General features: G+C 36.0%; 1 protein-coding gene across 4 annotated transcripts in view; it reads left to right on the top strand.

Annotated features, from left to right (window-relative positions):
• Positions 1–20321, top strand: part of PSPC1 (paraspeckle component 1) — a 60624-nt gene that overhangs the window by 18992 nt on the left and 21311 nt on the right. The window contains exons 7-9 of one of the 4 annotated variants that reach the window (XM_064171492.1): positions 11698–11755; positions 15713–15882; positions 19232–19712. The exons of 2 other annotated variants lie outside the window; for them this stretch is intronic. In XM_064171492.1, coding sequence (XP_064027562.1) covers positions 11698–11755; positions 15713–15882; positions 19232–19417 — 414 coding nt within the window. In that variant the 3' untranslated portion in view covers positions 19418–19712. Of the gene's footprint in view, positions 1–8699; positions 9369–11697; positions 11756–15712; positions 15883–19231; positions 19713–20321 lie in introns of those variants that run through there. One more of the 4 variants, XM_064171510.1, reaches the window with a different exon arrangement.

The following is a 20321-nucleotide window of genomic DNA, read 5'->3' as shown; positions in this document are numbered from 1 at the left end:
GGGGAAACATCCTAATTGATCTGTTGCCTCATGTGAGGAGAGTTTAGATCTGTTTTCTCTTTTCGAGGAAGGCATATTTAATGAATATTAATATTCCAAATGTCTCTGATTTGTTTTGTTGGTTTTCTTTTTGTTGTTCTTTTTTGTTTGGGGAAGGGTGTGGTGTGGTGTCAGAGTTTTTTTGTGTGTGTTTTTTTGTGTTTTTTTTCCTGGTGTTAGCAGTAAAACTCGGACCTTTTGCTTAGCTTCTAATGTTTTGCTTTAGTAGTGGCAGTGCGATAAACTGAGACCTAGAAAATTAATTTGTTTAATGAAGTTGCCTGTCTTACTACAGGCTAGATGCTATTTTTGGATTAAAAACGAGGTATTTTCTTAGAAATTGTGCAAACCTCCTTTTTGTTGCATAGGAATCATATAGGTTTGTCTTATTGGAGTTGATGTTTGTTTTAGGTTACTAAATTTCCATGTGGAATATAGAATTTAAATGATGTTTCTGTCTTCCATTGTGCCTTTCTGAAGGTTGTACTTAGGTTTTCCAGGAATGACGTGTTAATTTTAGTGTTTTTAATAAGTAGCGTGGTTTGAAGAAAAAGGTTGAGAAGAGTTTCTGTAGAGCTGTTTTGTAACTACACATCCAGATTGGGATTGGAAGAATTGATTAATATCATTCACAAGTTAAAGATATTTTTTCTAAACATACTTGAAGCATAGAATGATTTGGGTTGGAAGGGACCTTTAAAGGTCATCTAGTTTGACTCCTCTGCAGTAAGCAAAATTGTGTTCAGCTAGAACAAGTTGCTCAGAGCCTCCTCTGACCTGACCTTGAATGTTTCCAGGGTCAGGCCATTTATCACCTGGACACTGCATTCCAGTGTTGTACTGCTCATCATAAAAGTTTTTGCCTGAGTCTGCTACCTTGGCAGTGGTTTAAAACCGTTGCTCCTTGTCCTTGTTGGACTCTAGTGAAATGTGTGGCCCCATTATGATTTCCTACCTTGGCTAATGGGTCACTAGTTTAGTGACCATCATTGTGTATCATGGAGTGTTTATATTGGTTTTGTTTTCTGCATGACATGAAGCACGCTGCTTTTACTAGTATTACTAGTGGCATCCTGTGTTAAAATCAGCTGGTAAGTGTCTTTTCTAAATATATTAGTATCTTTATCCAATCTTTTGTATTGCAATGTCAAAATTTGGTTCTTCAGGCTTTGTTTCTCTTCCATATGTAGTGTTGATTTCTATATTTTTTTTGTTAAAGTTCATGTGTTTTTGAAGTCTTTGTTCATTCGCATGGGGCCTTTCTATTAAATGTACATTTATGTATAGAGGAACATACATGTTTTCTAGGTAAGAACCAACTACTCTTTTTTTGCCTCTAATCATTATGATGCTCGTTGTGTACCTAGCACGATTCTGACCTTTGCATCTGTAGTGCATTAAAAAGGAAGTATGTTTTTATTAGATATTTCTTGATAAAAGCAGACACTGCAGCTTAAGAGCATGCAGACTTGGGTCAGGGGATTTAAATTGAAAGCAAATTTTTGTAAGCCATTTGGATATACTCAGATAAATGGTTTCTTAAACTTGTTACTGAAGTACTTGAATTGCCTGTTACGTTGTACATTGTTTTCCTTAATCAGAACACTGTTTAATCAAATTATAAACTACTTGGTTCGTTTAAGTCTGGCTCATCTTGCTTCTATTTCACAGTAAATGGCTTTCAGGTTTCATGAAAGTGCTAGCTGGAAAACTATGGAGCCTAGATTCATGCCAGGAAGTTTCACTGATGCTTTGCTCATGTTTTATATGTTAAAATGCTGTATGTGTGGACAGGCCAGAATTTTGCTGGGGAAGTCTTAGGCATTGAACTGCTCTGAATGTAAACAACATTCATAATATGTGTAAAATACTACACTTGTGTGGTTGTTTTTGTTAGAAGTTTCTTCTGTAGGATATGTTTGTAGCCATGAAAAAAATCGACTTTCAGCTTCTTTTTGAGAACACTTGCACATTCTAATTACTTGCTGACTCAGCGCACTTATGGAATAGTTAGACTTCTGTGCTGCAGTTAGCATGTATAATATCTACTTAGTGAGGAAAAATTAATACAGTTGTCTGGCAAAGTTTTGTATTTAGTGTACTGTGGCTATAACTAGTGCTGCTTAGGAAGTATTGGTTTTACTTTGTTAATGTTTGACATTCCAGTTGATGAGTAGTTATATTTTGCAAAACACTTCATGACAAGGGATATTCTGGGCTGGTTAATTTTTCTTCTGAGTAAACACTGATGACTTATACATTGTCTCCATTCATGATCTTGCACTTGAGGAAAAGTCTTGTTTTGAATCAATCCAGTGTTCACTCACTTGTAATATTTGCCCTAGTTTTGTTTCCTGTGCAAGGAAAACTTAAGATTTGGGCAGTCTAAAGTGCATTGTTTTATAACATTCAGTTTTCAGGTACCTGTTACAGTGTATTTTTGCATGATGGTACAGTTAGGCCAGGCTTTGCTACCAGTTAAACAGCCCTTTACCTCCACACCCATCAGTGTGAATTGTGGAGTGCATCTTAAATCATGTACAATTTCTGTGAAAGCAAGGTTCTCCGTGTTCCTGTGGATGTTTTGATATTTAACCTATTCCCTTGATGTTCTTTAGCTAATATAAAACCAGAACAATTTATGCTGCAGCATGTAATTCTTAATACACCTTTGAAGATCACAGAATCATAGAATCAACCAGGTTGGAAGAGACATCCATGATCATCCAGTCCAACCTATCACCTGGCCCTATCCAGTCAACTAGACCATGACACCAAGTGCCTCATCCAGATGTGACTATATTGTGAATCTAATATAATTACATGTATCAATTGTGAACTTGGTGATGTGAGTATTGCTTTCAGAAAGTAATTTTGTAGGTAAGTTAAGGGACTTTAATAGCAAAATAAAAAATATTTGCTTTGTGTTCAGCTGTTGAGCTGTATCTAATGTTAGCTTTTTCATTACTGTCACTCAAAAAATGAAGCTAATATGAGAAGTGGTTTTATATATTGAATGCATGGATCTAAAGTGGCTCTTAACTGTGATGGAATTAACAGAATGTTGTAATGAGGAAGTTTCCATGAAGAGAGTTGACATCATTTTTTTCTCTTAAAGTATTTGCAGATCCATTAATGTAACTGCATTCTGAAAGCACCTTTGTCTTCTGAAAAAAAAAATCTTAATCCTGAATTTTAGCTTAAAATATTTGAGAAGTGGAAGATGAAAGGGAATTTTGGACAAAATATCTGTTTTCTTCTTTGCTCTCAAATGATCAAGAGCCATGGCATTTTAAGGAGGGGAAGAAAAGTCTTTGCAACTATGTCCTTAGAGAGTGCTTGGCTGCAGATAGTGGAGATCTACCAGGCAGAGTGTCCCTTTACCTGAACAGATGACATACAGAGGATTGAATAGAGACATGGATTGAAAAATGTTTCTTTTCTATTCTATGCTGCTGTTTATAGGTACTTTATTTGGGGCCAGAATTTTCCTTCTGGCCAGTGAATAACAATGAGAAGCCTTTTTTAGTCAGCCTTATTCTGTGGATGTGTATACAGTGTTTTGCTTTTGTGCCAAAAGGATATAAGAGAGGTGGGGGAAAAAAACCCAAATAATTTTATATTAATGCTGTGTGTTTAATGCAGTATTAGAATTCAGAGAGACAGGAAATAACTACAAGTCAAAATAATGAAACAGAAAAGACATAAATCTCAATATGGAGCAAAGTTCCATAGTCAACAGAGTAGGTTCTGCAGTAAACCTTCGCTTGTTTTAGACTTATTTTTGTTAACAATTTAGATTGTCATTTGATTTTTTTGCCATTTATTAACATCCTGGAAGTATAAGTTCTGTGTAAAACAAAGCTGTGGTAGCTTATGTGGGATGATCTGTGAGGTCTCTTCCAACCCTGATGATACTGCGATACTGTGTGATACTGTGATTTAAAAAATACTCGTATTTTTAATTCACATTATTGGCACTTCTCAAGTTCAGTGTCTAAGGTCAGTAGATGAAGGCATTCAGAAAAATCTCTGCAGGCATATTGACAACTTGTGGTGGCAGTAAGTTCTTGATATTGAAAGTGGGGTGAGCATTTGTGCATCCAAATCGGTGTCTGTAAAATCTCTGTTCATGAATGCTTATATTGCTACCTTTTCTACCTCAAGCAATTAATATTGTTTTGTTAATTTCTTCTGATGAAAGCCAGTATAATGATTATTCATACCTTTTTCCGCATAACTCTGAGTTGAGTTTGTCTTTTCTGGTTCACTTGCCTTGTTCCTGTAATCCAGAGCAGTGGTTACTTTCTGTTTCTCCTCAGAGTATTGAAAAAACATCTCCATTGTGTAGCAGTCACAAGTATTTTGGACTGTTTTCCTCAACTAGTTTTCTTTCTACCTCAACCCATAATTTTGGATAGTATTTTAACAGTTTATGGAGAGTGACTCTATTGCAGCAAGTTCTTTCACCTTAATATATTTGACATTTTCATTTGCATTTTCTTTTAAATACAACAGCCAACTCTTAACTTCATGCATCTGTGTGTTTCTACAAGGTTTATTAGTTTTCCCTTTGCTAAGTTAGAAATAATAGCTGGGACATATTTCAGGGTTGGAAAAAGCCCGGTGTACCTTGCTGAGGTTGATGAGTAACAGAAATATTTAGGAGTCTGTGTTGTGAAGTTGAGTTTCTTCCAATGGTCATGTTTTTGTCCGTATTTTATGACAAGGAAATTGATTTTTTGGATGCATTTTTTGGTTGTGTGAGTATATACTCTCCTGTAGGATCTTTGATTTTTCTAGAGGTTGAATTAAGTAGAACATTTTGGATGTAGAAAAAAGGTCAAATAAAATAGGACACTAGAAATGTAAACTAAAATCTGGTGGATAGTATAATGGTTCTTCTGCATTAGAAAGGAAAGAAGAACATGTAAACTGCTGTCTCTTGTAACAACAGTCATGTTTGTGAAGTAAGTTATAATTTTTCTTGGCCAAAATGCAAGAACAGCAAGTATTTTGAAGGAAAACTTAAAATGTTACAAACTATGTTAAAACTAGTCGTAAAGAACATGACTTGCAGCAGTTTATTGAGAATAGTACTGCAGATTAGAGGTTCATCTGCTGGAAAGCAGCTCCGTGGAGAAAGACCTCAAAGACAAGGTGGCCAGCAGGACCAAGGAGGTCATTCTTCCCCTGTACTCAGCACTGGTTAGGTCATACCTTGAGTACTGTGTCTAGTTCTGGGCCCTTAAATTTAAGAAAGATGTTGAGGTGCTCTAATGTGTCCAGAGAAAGACAACAAGGCTAGTAAGGGGGCTGGAGCACAGGCCCTATGAGGAGCAGCTGATGGAGCTGGGGTTGTTCAGCCTGGAAAAGAGGAGGCTCAGGGGAGACCTCATTGCTCTCTACAAGTACCTGGAAGGAGATTGTAGCCAGGTGGTGGTTGGTCTCTTTTCCCGGGTAACCAGCAGAAGAGCAAGAGGACACAGTCTCAAACTGTGTCAGGGCAGGTTTAGACTGGACATTAGGAAGACATTCTTCACAGAAAGAGTGATTTGCCATAGGAATGGGCTGCTCTTGGAGGTGGTGGAGTCACCATCCCTGGAGGTGTTGAAAAGGAGGCTGTATGAGGCACTTAGTGCCATGGTTTAGTTAATTAGAATGTGTTAGATGATGGGTTGGACTGGGGAAGTCTTTTCCAACCTGGTTAATTCTGTGATTCTGTGACCGTGAATTAACCGTTGGACATACATGTGCCCTTATAGGGAGATTCTCCTAGCCCTCTGTTCTGCCCTCATGTACTGCTACTCCATATCGGGAGTGTTGTGTCCTGCTCTCGGCCCTTCCAGTTCAAAAGGGACAGATACACACTAGAGAGTTTCTAGTGGAGGGCTGCAAGGGCGATTAATGGACTGGAGTGTTTCTGTCTTACAAGGAAAGGCTGGGAGACCTGGGGCTGTTGAGTCTTGAAAAGAGAAGACTGAGAGGAGATCTTACGAGTATCATGAATACATGGAGGGTGAGTGTCAAGAAGATGTTAGTAACTTTTCAGTGATGTCCTGTGATAGGTCAAGGGTCAGTAGACTCTAGCTGGAATACAGGAAGTTCTACCTCAACGTGAGGAAAGATTTCTTTCTTGTAAAAATGACAGAGCACTGGAGCACAGGCTGCCCAGAGAAGTTGTGGAGTCTCCCTTCTCTGGGGACTTTCAAGACCTGTCTGGATTCATTCTGTGTGACTTGTCACTTGGTCCTGCTTTGGCAGGGCAGTTAGACTCACCAGAGGTCCCTTCCAATCCCTGTGGTTCTATGCTTCTGTTAACATACCATTGTTCTTACCATCAGGAACGTTTTTTCCAACTTAGAGAATTTACTGGAATACATAGGTCTATATATATTACATGCAAAGATGTTATAGGTCTTTCATACTTAGAGTTTTTTTAATGCTGTAATTTGGTGAGTCATCTCCAACTCTGTTCATTACTTGATTCACCAAGGAGGAAATTTGTTTTAATTAGTCTGATGTTTTCTCGGCCTACTTAGTTCTGTTGATAGCTATTAAAGCTAAGGAAACTTCTTTGCATTATATTTCCTATTTAAAAATAGGGCTCTTTGATTTCCTAAACTATTCATTTTAATTAAAAAAAGTGTGACTTTAATAGCTACATTGACTTGATCTAGTTCAATGCATTTGCTTTCTTTGTGAGCTTACTGTCTTTGTGTTTTGTTTTTTGATTTTTTTTCACCTATTAAACCCCTTTGGGTGGGAACTAACATTCAGTCCATAGCATTCTTGAGTAGTTGAGACTGGAAGAGATCTCTGGAATACCTAGTACAACACCGAGCTCAGAAGAGGAATTAGCTCTCAATTTAAGTTGCAGTGCTCAGTAATACACAGGAATCTTGGATTTTTGCAAGAAGATCAGTATTTTAAATTTAAAATTGCTTATTACTGCATGTGATACTGTCCTTTTGGACCTTCTGTAGAGATCTTAACTGATGGATAAGCTAAAGAAAGAAATGTGACAAGAGGTCAGTGGAAGAGAAGGCTTTTAGTACTCCTTGCTGGGAGCTTAAGAAAAGAAATCTTGCGCAATTGAAAATATCCTCCAAAATCTAGTTTTGATTACTAACCTAGTAAATTCAACCACTTATTTATGTTTTTAAAATACTGGCATCTTTCAGTAAATTACAATTTTGTGGGAGACTTAAGGGTCTTATGCCACCTGGAAGGCTGTTGGGAATAATTTTGTTTTTTCTAGCAAGAACTTAATGGAATAAACCACTCCAGAGAGGAGCAATGAATTCTAGTAAAAGGGAAAGAAATGTCATTCCTATTTTGACAAAGTCTGCAAGTCGACTAAATCCAGTTTCTATATTAATGTAAAGAAGTGGGAATTAACAGCATTGTGAATCATGTTTTGATCTACATGTACACAACCTAGATTGTTTATGTAAGATTGCAACCTAAATTAAGTGCTAATGAAGTTACCGACTCTTATGTGCTCATTTTAAGTTCATAGGATAAGTGTGTTTTGGGTTTTTTTACAAGGATTTTTGTTATGTTGTGTCTTGGTGTTATTTTTGTCACCATTCTTTAGCTGAGAGGTGAGTGAATAATCCTGTGTGAGTTGGGAAGTGCATCTTCTGGCCACAAAGAATTGAAGAAAACTGATCTGTCATCTTATTATTGAGTGCTATATATGTGAGGATTTGTAAATTATAATAGTAATGTATTATGATGTATTTTTGACAGTTTTGTTACCATGAATCTTAACCATGAGTATATTATTGGGAGATAAGATTTTTTTTTTAATCTTTTGGGGGGGTTGCTGCAATTGCAAGTCCTGTTTCTGAGGGGAAAAAATAAAGAAAATACTGGTTTGTTAGTTAAAAAAAAACCCAAACCCACAACATTTGTATGACCTCTTCTCACAAAACAGAAATACAAGAAAATTGCATCATCTGCATCAGTTCTGAGATGTATTTTTGAAACAGTTTTATAGAGTAGATTTTTAAAATACCCTAATATGTTTTTAAAAACCTATAAGAATAGTCTTGGCAATTCTCTGTATACTTAGACTACTGATACTAGTGGTGACTGGGATGTAAGAACACTGCATGTGATATGCCTCAAATACTCATTTATTTTTGTGATAGCTGTGAAAATGGGAAAGCATGGTGTGTGCATAATTTGAAAATCAGTGTGTTCTTCATTTTTTTGTCTAGATCTACTTTTTTCAGCTGACATGAAAATGAGTTGTAATTGTGAGGAAATTGTTTTAGAGACAAGTATTTTAAAAAGATACTAGTAAATGCAATGCTCTGGTTACTGTCATAGCAGTTTTTCTAAAAGCAAATGTTCTCAGGTGAATCAGATGTGTTTAGAGTTGTTAGCATCAGTAAGCTCTGAAGTATTTTACAAGAATCCTTCAACAGAAGTAATTGGGAGAGCTTTGAAGTTGTGTAAACTATTATCTTGTTACAGTAGGATGTTATCCCTTGCTTCTCTTTGTTTTGTGGTTTTGTTGCTGTTTTTGCTTATAGTCCCAAAAGCTAAATTATACTTTGCTACCATTCTTTCTCTTACAGCTTTCTTGCCTTCCTGTAATTGCATATAATTTTTCTTCTTGCTCTTTTGCAATTAATTCTTTTTTTCAGGTACCTGGTGACTTCAGAGGTTCTTAGTCATCACCCCACATATTTCTTTAGTAAAAGATTAGCCTTTTCTTGCTGCTCAGTTAACTCCCTTTTAGGGTAGTTACCAGTGGCTTCAAGGAAGGGACTGAAGCAGATTGCTGCTCAGCAGAAGAATGGGCAATCACATAGTGAGAAGACGTTCTGAGAAGCTAATGCTATCACTGTCATGTTCAGCAAAGTCCCTGAGTATCCAAGAACAAAGCCCTCGGGTGGATTGGAATATCAGACAGCACTGTCTGGGCTACTGTGTCATTGCTGCCTGTTGGCATTCCTTTTTGTGTTTTGGACAAAACCTGTGGAATAGTTACCTATCTTAACTTGTTTATGCTCACATGGTAAATAGCAATCTAGATATGATTTTTGTGGGGTTTTTGCAAATGGATTTTTGTGCAAGTTTTTGCAAATGGATATCAAAGTATGTGGTTTTTGTAATCAATATATTAAATATTCAAGTACATTAATGATACATGCTGTCAGTTAATACTTGAAATGTGAGTATTTTCTTGGTCAGGAGATTTATCTTAAATTTCTTTTTTCCTTATGAACGATAGAGAAGAATTTCCTTGTACTGAAACTTCACAAGAACATGACAAGTTGTGAACATGCAATGTTTTTAGGCACGTTGATAAATTAACAGGCATCATAGATAATAAGACATATTTATGGATCTTGAGCCTACAGCTGAAATGTTTTTTAAATGGTAATAATGAAACATTACAGTTAGAGCAATAAAATGGCAAAAACCCACTGTTTTTGATAGAAGAGTAGACTGAAAAATAATGTAAAAAATTACAAGTTCTACCCCTGTCTTTTGTTGTACTTATTAACTAAAGAGTGGCAGCATTTTAAGCTGAGAAAAAAAGTGGCTTTTTGCTAGGAAGAACTGTATTGTGCTTGAAAGAAACTATGCCATAGTTTGCAAAATGCTTCAATCCTTTGCAAGGAAAATTTAGTTAGGTTCTTGTAACTAGTACAGCTTTATAGCTGTACTTTTAACATCCTTATATAGCTGCTACTGTACTTGACCTTGCACATTTCACATTAAAAAACTCCCACCAACTTGAAGACGAACCTGAGATGGGTGCATCAAGTAAAGTTGTTGAGGTAATTAAAAATATGGTGCTTTTCCTTGTAGCTGAAAAGTATCTTGCAGCTGTTTGGCATGCCCTGTTTTCATACATATATGTACACATACATGTGTACATGAAGTCTGGTTAATGTAACTGATAGTCATTGTGTTTTCCTACTGTGTTGGGCTAGGGCTTAACATTAGGGATGATGACACCACTTTTCCTTCTCCTTTGTATCAAGGCTGAGATGTAAAAGAAGACTAATATCAACAAGGTTGTATGCTGATTTTATGACTAACTCATTGGTATCAATAAGGCGGCATATTTCATGTCAGTTGACATTGCTGTAAAAGGTCTGACAAAGTAGTGGCATGTTCTGTTAACGAAGTTTTAATGTGGATTCTAGAGCTAGAAGAGATCTTTCCTACTGTTCCATGTTCTTTCCTAGCTAGACTTTAAACCTGCCTGTGTCTTTTCTTTGTTTTTTTTTTTAAGGTGTGTAATCTTAAGTACACTTTCTGGGTTAATGCGGGTTACTAGAAATGAGGTTACTGACCTGAGAGACTTTTGTTGTGCATCTTGAGATAATTTTCCATACTGGGGTATTTTTACAAAACTATTGAGTCTGTTCTTTCAAAAAATTGGCGTCTGCTGCTTTAAGTGTGTAAAGGCAGACTCCTGTTTGGCATCCCAAACATAACTGACCAAAAAGGAATTTTGTGAAACCCTGAAACTACTATGAATGTGTTCTGTTTTCATTAGTGTTTCAGTTTAAAGATTGCTTTTTAGCAATGCTGATTGAGTTGGCAGGTATACGGGATTGTTTTCAAGATGCATCTGAACTTAGACTCTTAAATAATAAGTAGAATAATTCTCGGGTAAAAGTTGCTGTGTGTGCTTGTTCTCAGCATATGTGTCCATGAATGAGTGGAATATACATAACTGTTCTTGCAGAACATTCATGACAAATCCATATTTTTGTGTAAGTAATTATTTTTCCTTTTGGAATGTGAATTTGTTTCTATTTCATAGCATTAATGTAAGCAGTTATACTAAAATCCCTTGGAATTACCTGTGATAGGTGTACTTTGCTTTTCCCTAAGTGATGATTTTGCCACTCTGGGTATTATCCTTTGAGTATTGTTTCACAGCAGACCGTGGTTTGTGATCAGTAGTGCCAGAATCGTTTTGCTGTTGGGTGCCTAGTCATCAATTGAATGTGAATCCGTTCGGTGTGTTATGTGTCTGTTAAGTGTAAATGCAATGTCACGTAGCTTATGCTGATGCTACACTTCAATACTGGCTTCGAAAGGCTGATCGGTATCTGAAGTGACATTTCAACAGCATGATATATCAAAAAATATGCCACCACCAAGTTAAGTCAAAACTAGTTGAACGAAGATGAATTGGCAGATTGAGTTTATATGACAGTAATATAACACATCAGAGCTTGTTTTTCAGTCAAGCTTTTATTTGACTTGTGAAGCCAGATTAACTGTCTTAATGAACCACGGCCTCTATACGATACTGTAATAAGACCCTCTTTATTTGCAGTTGAAGTGTAATATACCTCTTATTAATGAAAAATGTGTGAGGATGGATTAAATTGCAGTTGATCATGTGACTATTTGTGAACTTTAGATGTCTGTATCTGATGAACTTGGGGTATTTAATGAGCATTAGGCAAAAACAGATAGCACTGTACATACTATAATTTATTCCACTTGATTTTATGAAATTAGGGGAGTATAATTAGATTTCTTCTTTGTACATTTTTGCAATCAATGGAAACTTTTGGAACATGAACATTTGTGTTTTCATGCAGTAAATAGGAATGCTTTAAGTTCTAAGAATGACAGGTTGACCATAAAAACTATGTTTACTTTCAGAGAGAACAGGAAATGAGAATGGGTGATATGGGTCCTCGTGGAGCAATAAACATGGGAGGTAGGGATCTGAAGGATAAAGGCTTCTATAATGTAATTTCTTTTTCTTTGGGACTGTACATGTTACTCAAGCACTATTTGTGACAATTAATGGCAAAAATGAGTAAACAGTATTAGGAAATAAAGCATCTCACATTTTTCTTCCCTACAGCTGGGTTTTTTTCCTAAGCTGGATCTTTATTATTTTGATTACTTATGGGGAGAAAAATATGGTCTGTAAATTAAGAGAAACAAAAAGGTGATGGTCTAGAAATTAATACAAAAGAGGATTTTTCTGTTTAGAGAGTATTTGGCATTGTTTTGGAGAGACTACCTATTCAAAGAGGTTTGGGCTGTAATTGCATACACTGAAACGATGTAGTTTTTAAAACCAGTAAATTCTTGCTGACGTACCTGACAAAAGAGAAATGAGCAACGTGGTTGATGTTCTACTAATTTATTGCAAGTTTGCTTTTTACAAATATTCTCAGTTCAGTAAGTTTTTAGCAGAAATAAGTGAAAAGTGTAGACAAGTACGTTTAATTATTAGTGCCTGCTCTGTATGTGCAAACTGAAAGAGTTTAGCAACTTACCTGGAATATCTGCTTTTAAACAAGACTGAAACATAGGTTGTTTCTTTAAAAACTAAATCCTACTAAATGATGATAATTGTTAAGATATGTCTATTGAAAGCTTCCTGATGATAACTTAATTTAAGGTGATAATGTAAAGAAAAATTAATACTGTTTTTTGCGTATTTTAAATTTGAAAGCACATACAAAAGTTAGTAAACATTGCTTCTTGACCTTTTGAGTAAGGGGTATTTATAGACTAATGAATTATCTTGGTCTGGATTTTAAAATGCCTTATTAACCATTTTCTTGAATTAATTTATTGATACACATTTTTTGCTGCTGAGTAGAAATAGGCATTTTCTTTCAATGAAGGCAAAGAGCTTTAAAAATCTAAAGGAAGATGTGAAGCTATCTGCAAATAAGCTGAAGTATAAACCATGACTAAATATGTTATAATTTTATTTTTGCTTATTATTGCAGTCTACTTGTTAATTGCTTTTAATTAAGATACTTTCAAAATGCTCATGTGCTAGTTGTTCAGATCACCTCTTTTTACAGGCAGCTTTTAGCTGTGTATTTGCAGCAATCAATTTACAGCCCTATTCTTGGCAAGTTTTAATAGTTAATAGCAATATTCTTTGTTGCCTTGTTTGGTAGGTTTTGTGCCATGACTTAATACAAACACTTTTAGAAATAAATGTGTAGATCTAAAAAGTTACAGTAACAGTCAACTACTATTTTAAGAAGGGGAAAATGTCCATAGTGTAGGTAGAGATCATGTTTGTTGCCACAGTATCTGGCTTTTTTATTGGCTCACTGCAGATACTTTTTTTGGTAGTGCGTTAACAACCTTACCACTTCAACCAAAAGAGTGATTCTAGAATCCCACAGTAGATCTTCAAGTAACAGACATTTTAGCATCCTTTCTCAATGTTTCTTTTGGAGTTGTGACTGTATTTTTAATTGCCCTTTACCTGTGCCATTTACAGCTTCTCATTATGTGGCACAGCGTATGGTGCCTTTGTGATGGATTTAATTAGCATTGGACTGACTTGTGCAGAGCCACTCATTTTTACTCTTTCTTCCCTGTGGCAGACAATTTTGGACAGACAGCGTATGCTCCATAGCATTTGACTGTACACTTTAAATGTAGCAGATAAACTTTTCAGTATGGGAAAAAAAGGCTTTCTTTGGAAGTCTCTGTTGATGACCACTATCAGCTATGGTCCAGCACTCCACTGCTCCAGCAGTGGAGTTAGGCTGTGAAAGTGTAGCGTGAACCCTCAATCTTTTGCTGTATCAGGTCCAGTGAATTAACTGCTGACATCAGAGTCCCCTAAAAAGAACAGGAAGTCAAGTGGTTAGCTCTTAGGGTCAGCTTTGGATCTAGGAGGACTTCTGAGGTACAGCTAAAAGTACCTGGGTGTCCTGTTGAAACTGTGCAAGGCCAAATTCTTCTGTTGCGATATACTCTCTAGTTGTCCTGTCAGAACTGACTCCTGCCTGATACTGGCTTAATGATGTCAAGTATTGATAGTATAGGTTGCTATGCATCACTCCAAAAGCAATATGAGTGCATTTTTATGATAGAGAGAATAACTTGGTTGAGATTAAAGGATGAGCAAACACTTCTCACATGTGGCCAGCTGGTTAAGTTTAGTTAGGTTGGGTAAGAAAGCCAGTTATAGATAATTGTACATTGACTGATTTTAGTTCATGGCACTGATGTTAAGTTCTGTCATTATGGTAGTCCTGCAAGAGTACTTTTAGCCTCTGAAAACAAAGATTTCTCTATGTATTGGTAATTTAAACTTCTTATTTTCCATCCGTATTTATCACTGAATGCTTGATACTAAAAACAGTTCTGGAGTACATTGAATGGTAGTTCTATTGAATTGTGTCATGGCCTTCTATCTGCTATATGAACTGATCATGTTTGTGGGTAGGTAAGAAGCATTTTGCTCATACCTTTGGCTTAGTGTCATAGGAAGGGGCCTGGGAGTCTGTGATGACTAAGCTCAAGTGAATTCTGCTGTTCAGAATCACAGTCTTCCTCTATTGCTTCTTACAAACTTATTTAGCACTTTATGCTACTTCATTGCATGGATTGTTTTTGTTAAGCAGCTTGCAGCTGGTGTAATGTATAATAAGGTCAAGCCCAGGTCAGCAATTTTAGCAGCATTATTTTGGACGCAGTGGTTTCACTGACTGCTGTGATGTGTTCTCAGGGCAGGTAATTATGATGCAATTGTGTGTACCTGCATATAGTCACAATATGGTGTGTGTGCTAAATGGCCTGCTTACAATGGTGTACATTTACATATTTCTTTCTGAAGAAACTGCAGTTATGATTATAGCTGAGAGGTTGATTTTTCAAAATAACAGATGTTCTGGACCAGCAACATGTCAGACTTCTTGTTACTGTATGTTGTCATGCATTAAAATGTAGGCTAGATTCCAAAAGTGTGTCATCTTCCATTATAAAATTGTGAATATGCACTTTTGAATGAAAAGGATAGAATTTTTTTTTTCCTGGGGGAGTCATGCATCAGTCTTGAATCTGATGCTATTTCATAGTAGCACATGTAAATGACATATAACCAGGTGGCTTTTGTCCTTCTAGCAACATGAGAATGTTATGAAGGCAGCTCATGTCTTTGAGTATGGTAGTGGGTACTGACAGAATAGCATTTCCTCTATTGTTAGCACAGTATTAGAGCTAAACTGTCTCCTCCAAAGATGCTCCAAAAACTCTTACCTCTTACCCTGAATCTGGTTTGGAGGACACTGTTTTGTCACTCTCCAATTCTAGCCAAGCTTTCCTTAGTTTTCTGCTACTTTTACTATAAGAAATTATATTGAGATGCAAGGTTTATTTATGCCATATTGTAAATTTATTGTGAAGTTGAGCACCATCTTTGGTGTAGCTTTTAGCTGATAGACTAATACACCATAATACTATATACAGTTGCCTAATACTGGTAGGACAGTTCTTCAAATATGTATTTAATATGTAATGATCCCTGAAGAGCCATAGTTGCCTTAAAGCTGCCAATTAGTGCAAAATCACTCAAGATTCTTCCTAAGTCTTAGTGTGTATATTGCATATATATATGCTATGCAAGCACTTCAGTCTGTGCACAGAAACTGTACAGCTATATTTAGCTGCAAAGTTCAGGATTTTCACATGAGGCAGATTGTGTTACGAAATAACAGGCATTAATGAAAATCTGTTTAAAAGCAGATGATTGAGATAAATGTACAGTCTCAAAGAGCATATATATATTTATTTTATTTCTCATATTGGAAGTCTTGTACATCTGGCTTTTTTAATATTGTAAATTGTTTGTTTGTTCTTGCAAAATTCAGATAGGACAGCTCTAAGTATAGATTGTTTTGCATAGATGCGTTTAGCCCAGCCCCTGCTGGTAACCAAGGCCCTCCTCCAATGATGGGTATGAATATGAACAACAGAGGAACTTTACCTGGCCCTGCAATGGGTCCTGGTCCTTCCATGGGACCAGAAGGAGCTGCAAATATGGGAACACCAATGATGCCAGATAATGGAACAGTGGTAACGTATCACAAATTTAATTACTTTGAGTAGCTGTTATGTCTCATGGCCCATTTTTGTTACCAAAGATATTTTCACACTAAGTAAGAACATACTGCATGTTTTGAACTTGTTAGAACAGGTAATTGATAAAACTTGTTCATGCAATGCAGTTTCAACAGAGAAGGGGAATCTTTATTTGATATTACTATGAAAATCTTACTTTCTGTAGGAAGGGGACAAGTTCAAACCTTTACATTGAGGTTGAAATGTGCAGCACATGTGGGAAACTGCATGTGTGTCATGAAAAAAGCTGTCCACAGAAGGAAACCCTTTCTATAAAATGTAGGAACAATATGCCAGTTCATCAGTAAATGAAGGCATTGCCATTTTTATGTCTGTGAAAATGAGTTACATGTTAGCTTGTTTGAGGTATTTGATGAACAGTTAAATGTTGGACACTACCTAGTGTGAAGATATCTTTGTGTAAACCTTTAAATTTTTAAAGCAACTTTTAAATTCCTTTCTAACACTGTTGAAAGCATGAGGTTATGATAATGATGCTGCTTAGAAGATAAGTATGCCAAAGACTTAAGGGGTAATTGTCATATTAATACAGGAAAAGTAATGCTGCCTAGTTGCCAGAAATGTATACATCTGGAACCATTTTATCAAGAGCAGATAGGCCATTGGGATGCAGTTAAAGCACTATTCATTTCTGCTCTGTTCTCATAGCCTGTCACTTCCTATCTGTAATGTCTTATGTAGAGAAACAACAATATAATTTTTCATCTGATTGTTATGTATTTTTAGGACTGTTTAAATCGATAACTAGGATGTTCTAGTGGTGGTATTGATAAAAAGGAGTATGTACTATAAATTATTGCATTATGGTCTTATTGGAACATAGAAACATTTTGTAGCCATGTATTTTTTTATGTGCCTTCTCAACAGTATCTGTCTGCATTTGAGCAATCTGTATAATGATTTTTAGACAAAATCCTTTGTTCCTTAAAGGAAAATGAGATTTTGATTGAGCAAAGGATACATAATGAGCCTGGTTTTTACCAGTTACAGGAAAGGGTCTCCACATCATAGAAGCCAGATAATTTTATCAGTTGTATCATTTCTCACAATTAAGGAGGTGGTGTGGTTTAGACTCATCCAGTGGCTGAGTTTCCACACAGCTGGTTCAGCTGTCTGTCCTGGCTATGTTCCCTCCCAGCTTCTTGTGAAGGAGCCCTAACTCAACACTCCCTGGACAGAGGGGGTGCTGCTTTTCACAAAATAGTGGGTTTGGAGAAGAATTTTCTGGATGCCGCAGTGTTATTGGTCACCCCTGGAACATTCTCTTGTGATTATATCAATAGTGAAAGTGAAGTGTAAGGAAAAGGACATAATATTTAAAATCATAGTATCTGTATCTCAAATGGTTGTTTTTCTACAGAAAGTCATTTCAGGTATGGAAATGTAGGGAATATGCTGACACATCAAGATGCATGTTTTTTAAAACTAGATTTTTAACTTGCATTTTCCTCTGCATGTTTGCTTGGGTGTGGGTGGTTTTGGTGTGTGTGGGAGGGGGCTTTTTTAGTGGGGTGGGTTTTTTTTCTGGTGTGTGTGTCTGTTCTCTTTTTATTCCCAAGGTTTTTGTTTTGAGGCAGAAAGACCTAGCTTTATATATTTTTCTAGTCATTGGAAAAACACTGGAAAGATACTTTTAGGATTATTTACTAAAATGTTTTAAGAGTTCATTTCCACTGAAGGAAATGAAAAATATGGTCAATATGACAAGAAATACAGTGTTAATTTTTTTTAATTGGATGTTTTTCTGAAATCTTTTATGGGGAAATTGGAGCAATATTTTTGTTCCACAGTGGTCTTTTGAAACATAGCTTGTCTTTGGACATAACATTTTAAAAACAGCTTTCCCCCCATACTTAAACTTAGGTAGCTAATTACTGCAGTTTGCTTACTAGCTGGAGAGAGAGGTCCTTGTTGGAAAGAGCAGTTTTTATCTAAAATGGTAGAAATTATCAAGAGTGTGTGATAAGCTATTTGCTGAAAATCATATCTATTGCTAACAAGTTGGCATGAGTTAAAGCTCTTTCTTTAAACAATGCCCTAGATTTTAAGGTATTTTGGAGCGCTAGTAGGTCTTTATGCAACTGTTTAACTGTTCTTAATGTCAAATTTTAAACATATATTTTTGATACATAAAATGCTGGGTTTATAGTACTTCTATGAATCAGCAGACCTTAGAAATGTCAAGCTCCACTACAGTTCCTGGAGGTAGACTTTTAGAATTACTCTTCTCTGACCTGGGCATAAAGTGCCAGCCTTTAAGCCTTGAATGTTCTTGCTCAACTCCAAATGCTTGGGCAGTTAATGTATATATTCAGTACAGAATGAATGTTTTCTGAAAACATAACTGTCCTCAACAGGGGGATTATGAGTTGTTTCATGATCTGATTTTAGCATATATATATGCCTTTAATGATTTGTGTTATGTTGAGTTTGTTATTATGTTAATTATGTAGACTTTTGTTTTTAAACACATTGCTAAATACGTAACTGTAAGTGCTCAGATGCACGTTTTAAGTCTTAATTGATGTAGTCAAGTCTATATTCACATGTATGTTTATTAATATTAGGCACAGGACTAAGGAAATGTGGAATATTAACTGAATTTTCATCTTCCATTGATATTTCTGATTAAGCTTTGAATATGTTTTTAGAAAGAGTTAGTTGAGTTTCCATTTCTTCACTGTTCATGTCGTTATTTGGGATGGGTTTTAAAAGTCTATAACTAAATATTCTTGAAGTGTCATACAAAAGACTGGCTCCAGTTAGTATGGATTGAAACATCCATAGATGTGTGGGTATGTAAGTCTTCAGGTTATGCTGCTATTAAAAGAATAAGCCTGCAGTTCCTAGAAATGAGCGCTGACTTTTTTCCTACTTCGACTATGTTTTTCTCTGTAAGGGAGAAGCACTGTAGCTGCTATGTAAGGCAGAATACAGCTCAGGCATAATACTATTGTTTGATGCCTGTTCTGTGACAGAGAATGTGAACTGCTTCTGATGTGCTTGAAAGGGTGAAGGTGATTTTAGCACCAGAGTTGGTCTTAAGTTTTGAGTTTTGTTTTGTTTTTTTTTTTTTTTTTAATTTACTTGACAAAGTCGGAGCATAACATTAGCACTCTTTGATTTTCCAGCTCTTTTTCCATAATAACTAATTGAATTGCTCCTTTCTTCCTTCTATGTGTGATCCTGATTCTGCTGGACTATCTGCTGAACTTCATGACAACATCATTTGTCGTTTTTGTTGTAACTCACATTTGGCATGTTCCAAATGGACTTTTATTAGCATAATGAGAGATTCCCTCAAGGAGGTCCATCACAGATGGGTTCACCTCTGGTTAGTAGAACGGGCTCTGAAACTCCTCAGCCGCCAATGAGTGGTGTAGGTGCCGTGAGTGGTGGACCAGGTGGCTTTGGTAGAGGAAACCCAGGGGGCAACTTTGAAGGACCTAACAAGCGTCGCAGATACTAAAACTTAACTTCATTCCTTACTGTTTAGAAATTCCAGTAAAACAATACAGTGATATGCCTTTATAATTTTAGCTGTTATCTGAAAACGGTTTTATTGTTATTGTAGTCTTTAAAACAGTTTATTTTGTAAAACCTTTTTTGTATTCAGTCATAGGCTTTGTAGTGTAGAGCAGAAATGATGCAGATCATGATGTAAGGCAATGTATTTGTGACTCTAGCGCTAAAAATACAATGTGTGACTATGCTGTAAAACCTGCAGTTATCTGATTGCAATAAAACATAAAAATTATATGAAAGGATTTTGGGAATGTTATTACTAATATTGGGTGAGAAGAATTTGATGCTGAAGTGGCATAATTTTCATTCTTTGTAGTTTCTACTGTGTGTCAAAATTCCATTCTTAGTAGTGAATCTGTTTAAACTCCATGTTGCAGTACATACTATGAACAATTTCTAAAACAGCTGCTTTTGTTGCTGGATCTTCTGAAGAGCATTGAATTTCATACAAAATGTTGTCAGGGATGCTGTGGTTTTGCATCTCAGTCTCCCTTTGCAAATGTAGTCTACTACTATAGGCTTATCAACTGAGTATATCCATTACGTTATTGGAAAACTTAACTTGGCAGGGGGAAAACCCCAACATGGAAAAAGAAATCTGTATGTGTACTTTTTATTTGTAATGATATGAATTAATTGACCTAAACCATACTTTTACAGAAGCAAAATTACTGTGGGGTGTGTGTGACCATTAAAGCGTCTTGCAAGGAAGGAGACATTTGTGCAAGCACGTTTAAAGCTTTCCGCTATGTCATGCATTACTACAAGTTTACATTTCCCCAGTGTTTGGTTTTAATACAAACAAGTCAGTTAACAATAATTAACTGTTTAATTAAGAGAAAAGTACA

The sequence above is a fragment of the Pogoniulus pusillus genome, chromosome 3 (assembly GCF_015220805.1).
Source record: "Pogoniulus pusillus isolate bPogPus1 chromosome 3, bPogPus1.pri, whole genome shotgun sequence".
In the NCBI taxonomy this organism is placed as follows: Eukaryota; Metazoa; Chordata; class Aves; order Piciformes; family Lybiidae; genus Pogoniulus; species Pogoniulus pusillus.
The sequence above is the reverse complement of the archived record's forward strand: the minus strand, read 5'-3'. Positions and strand labels throughout refer to the sequence as shown.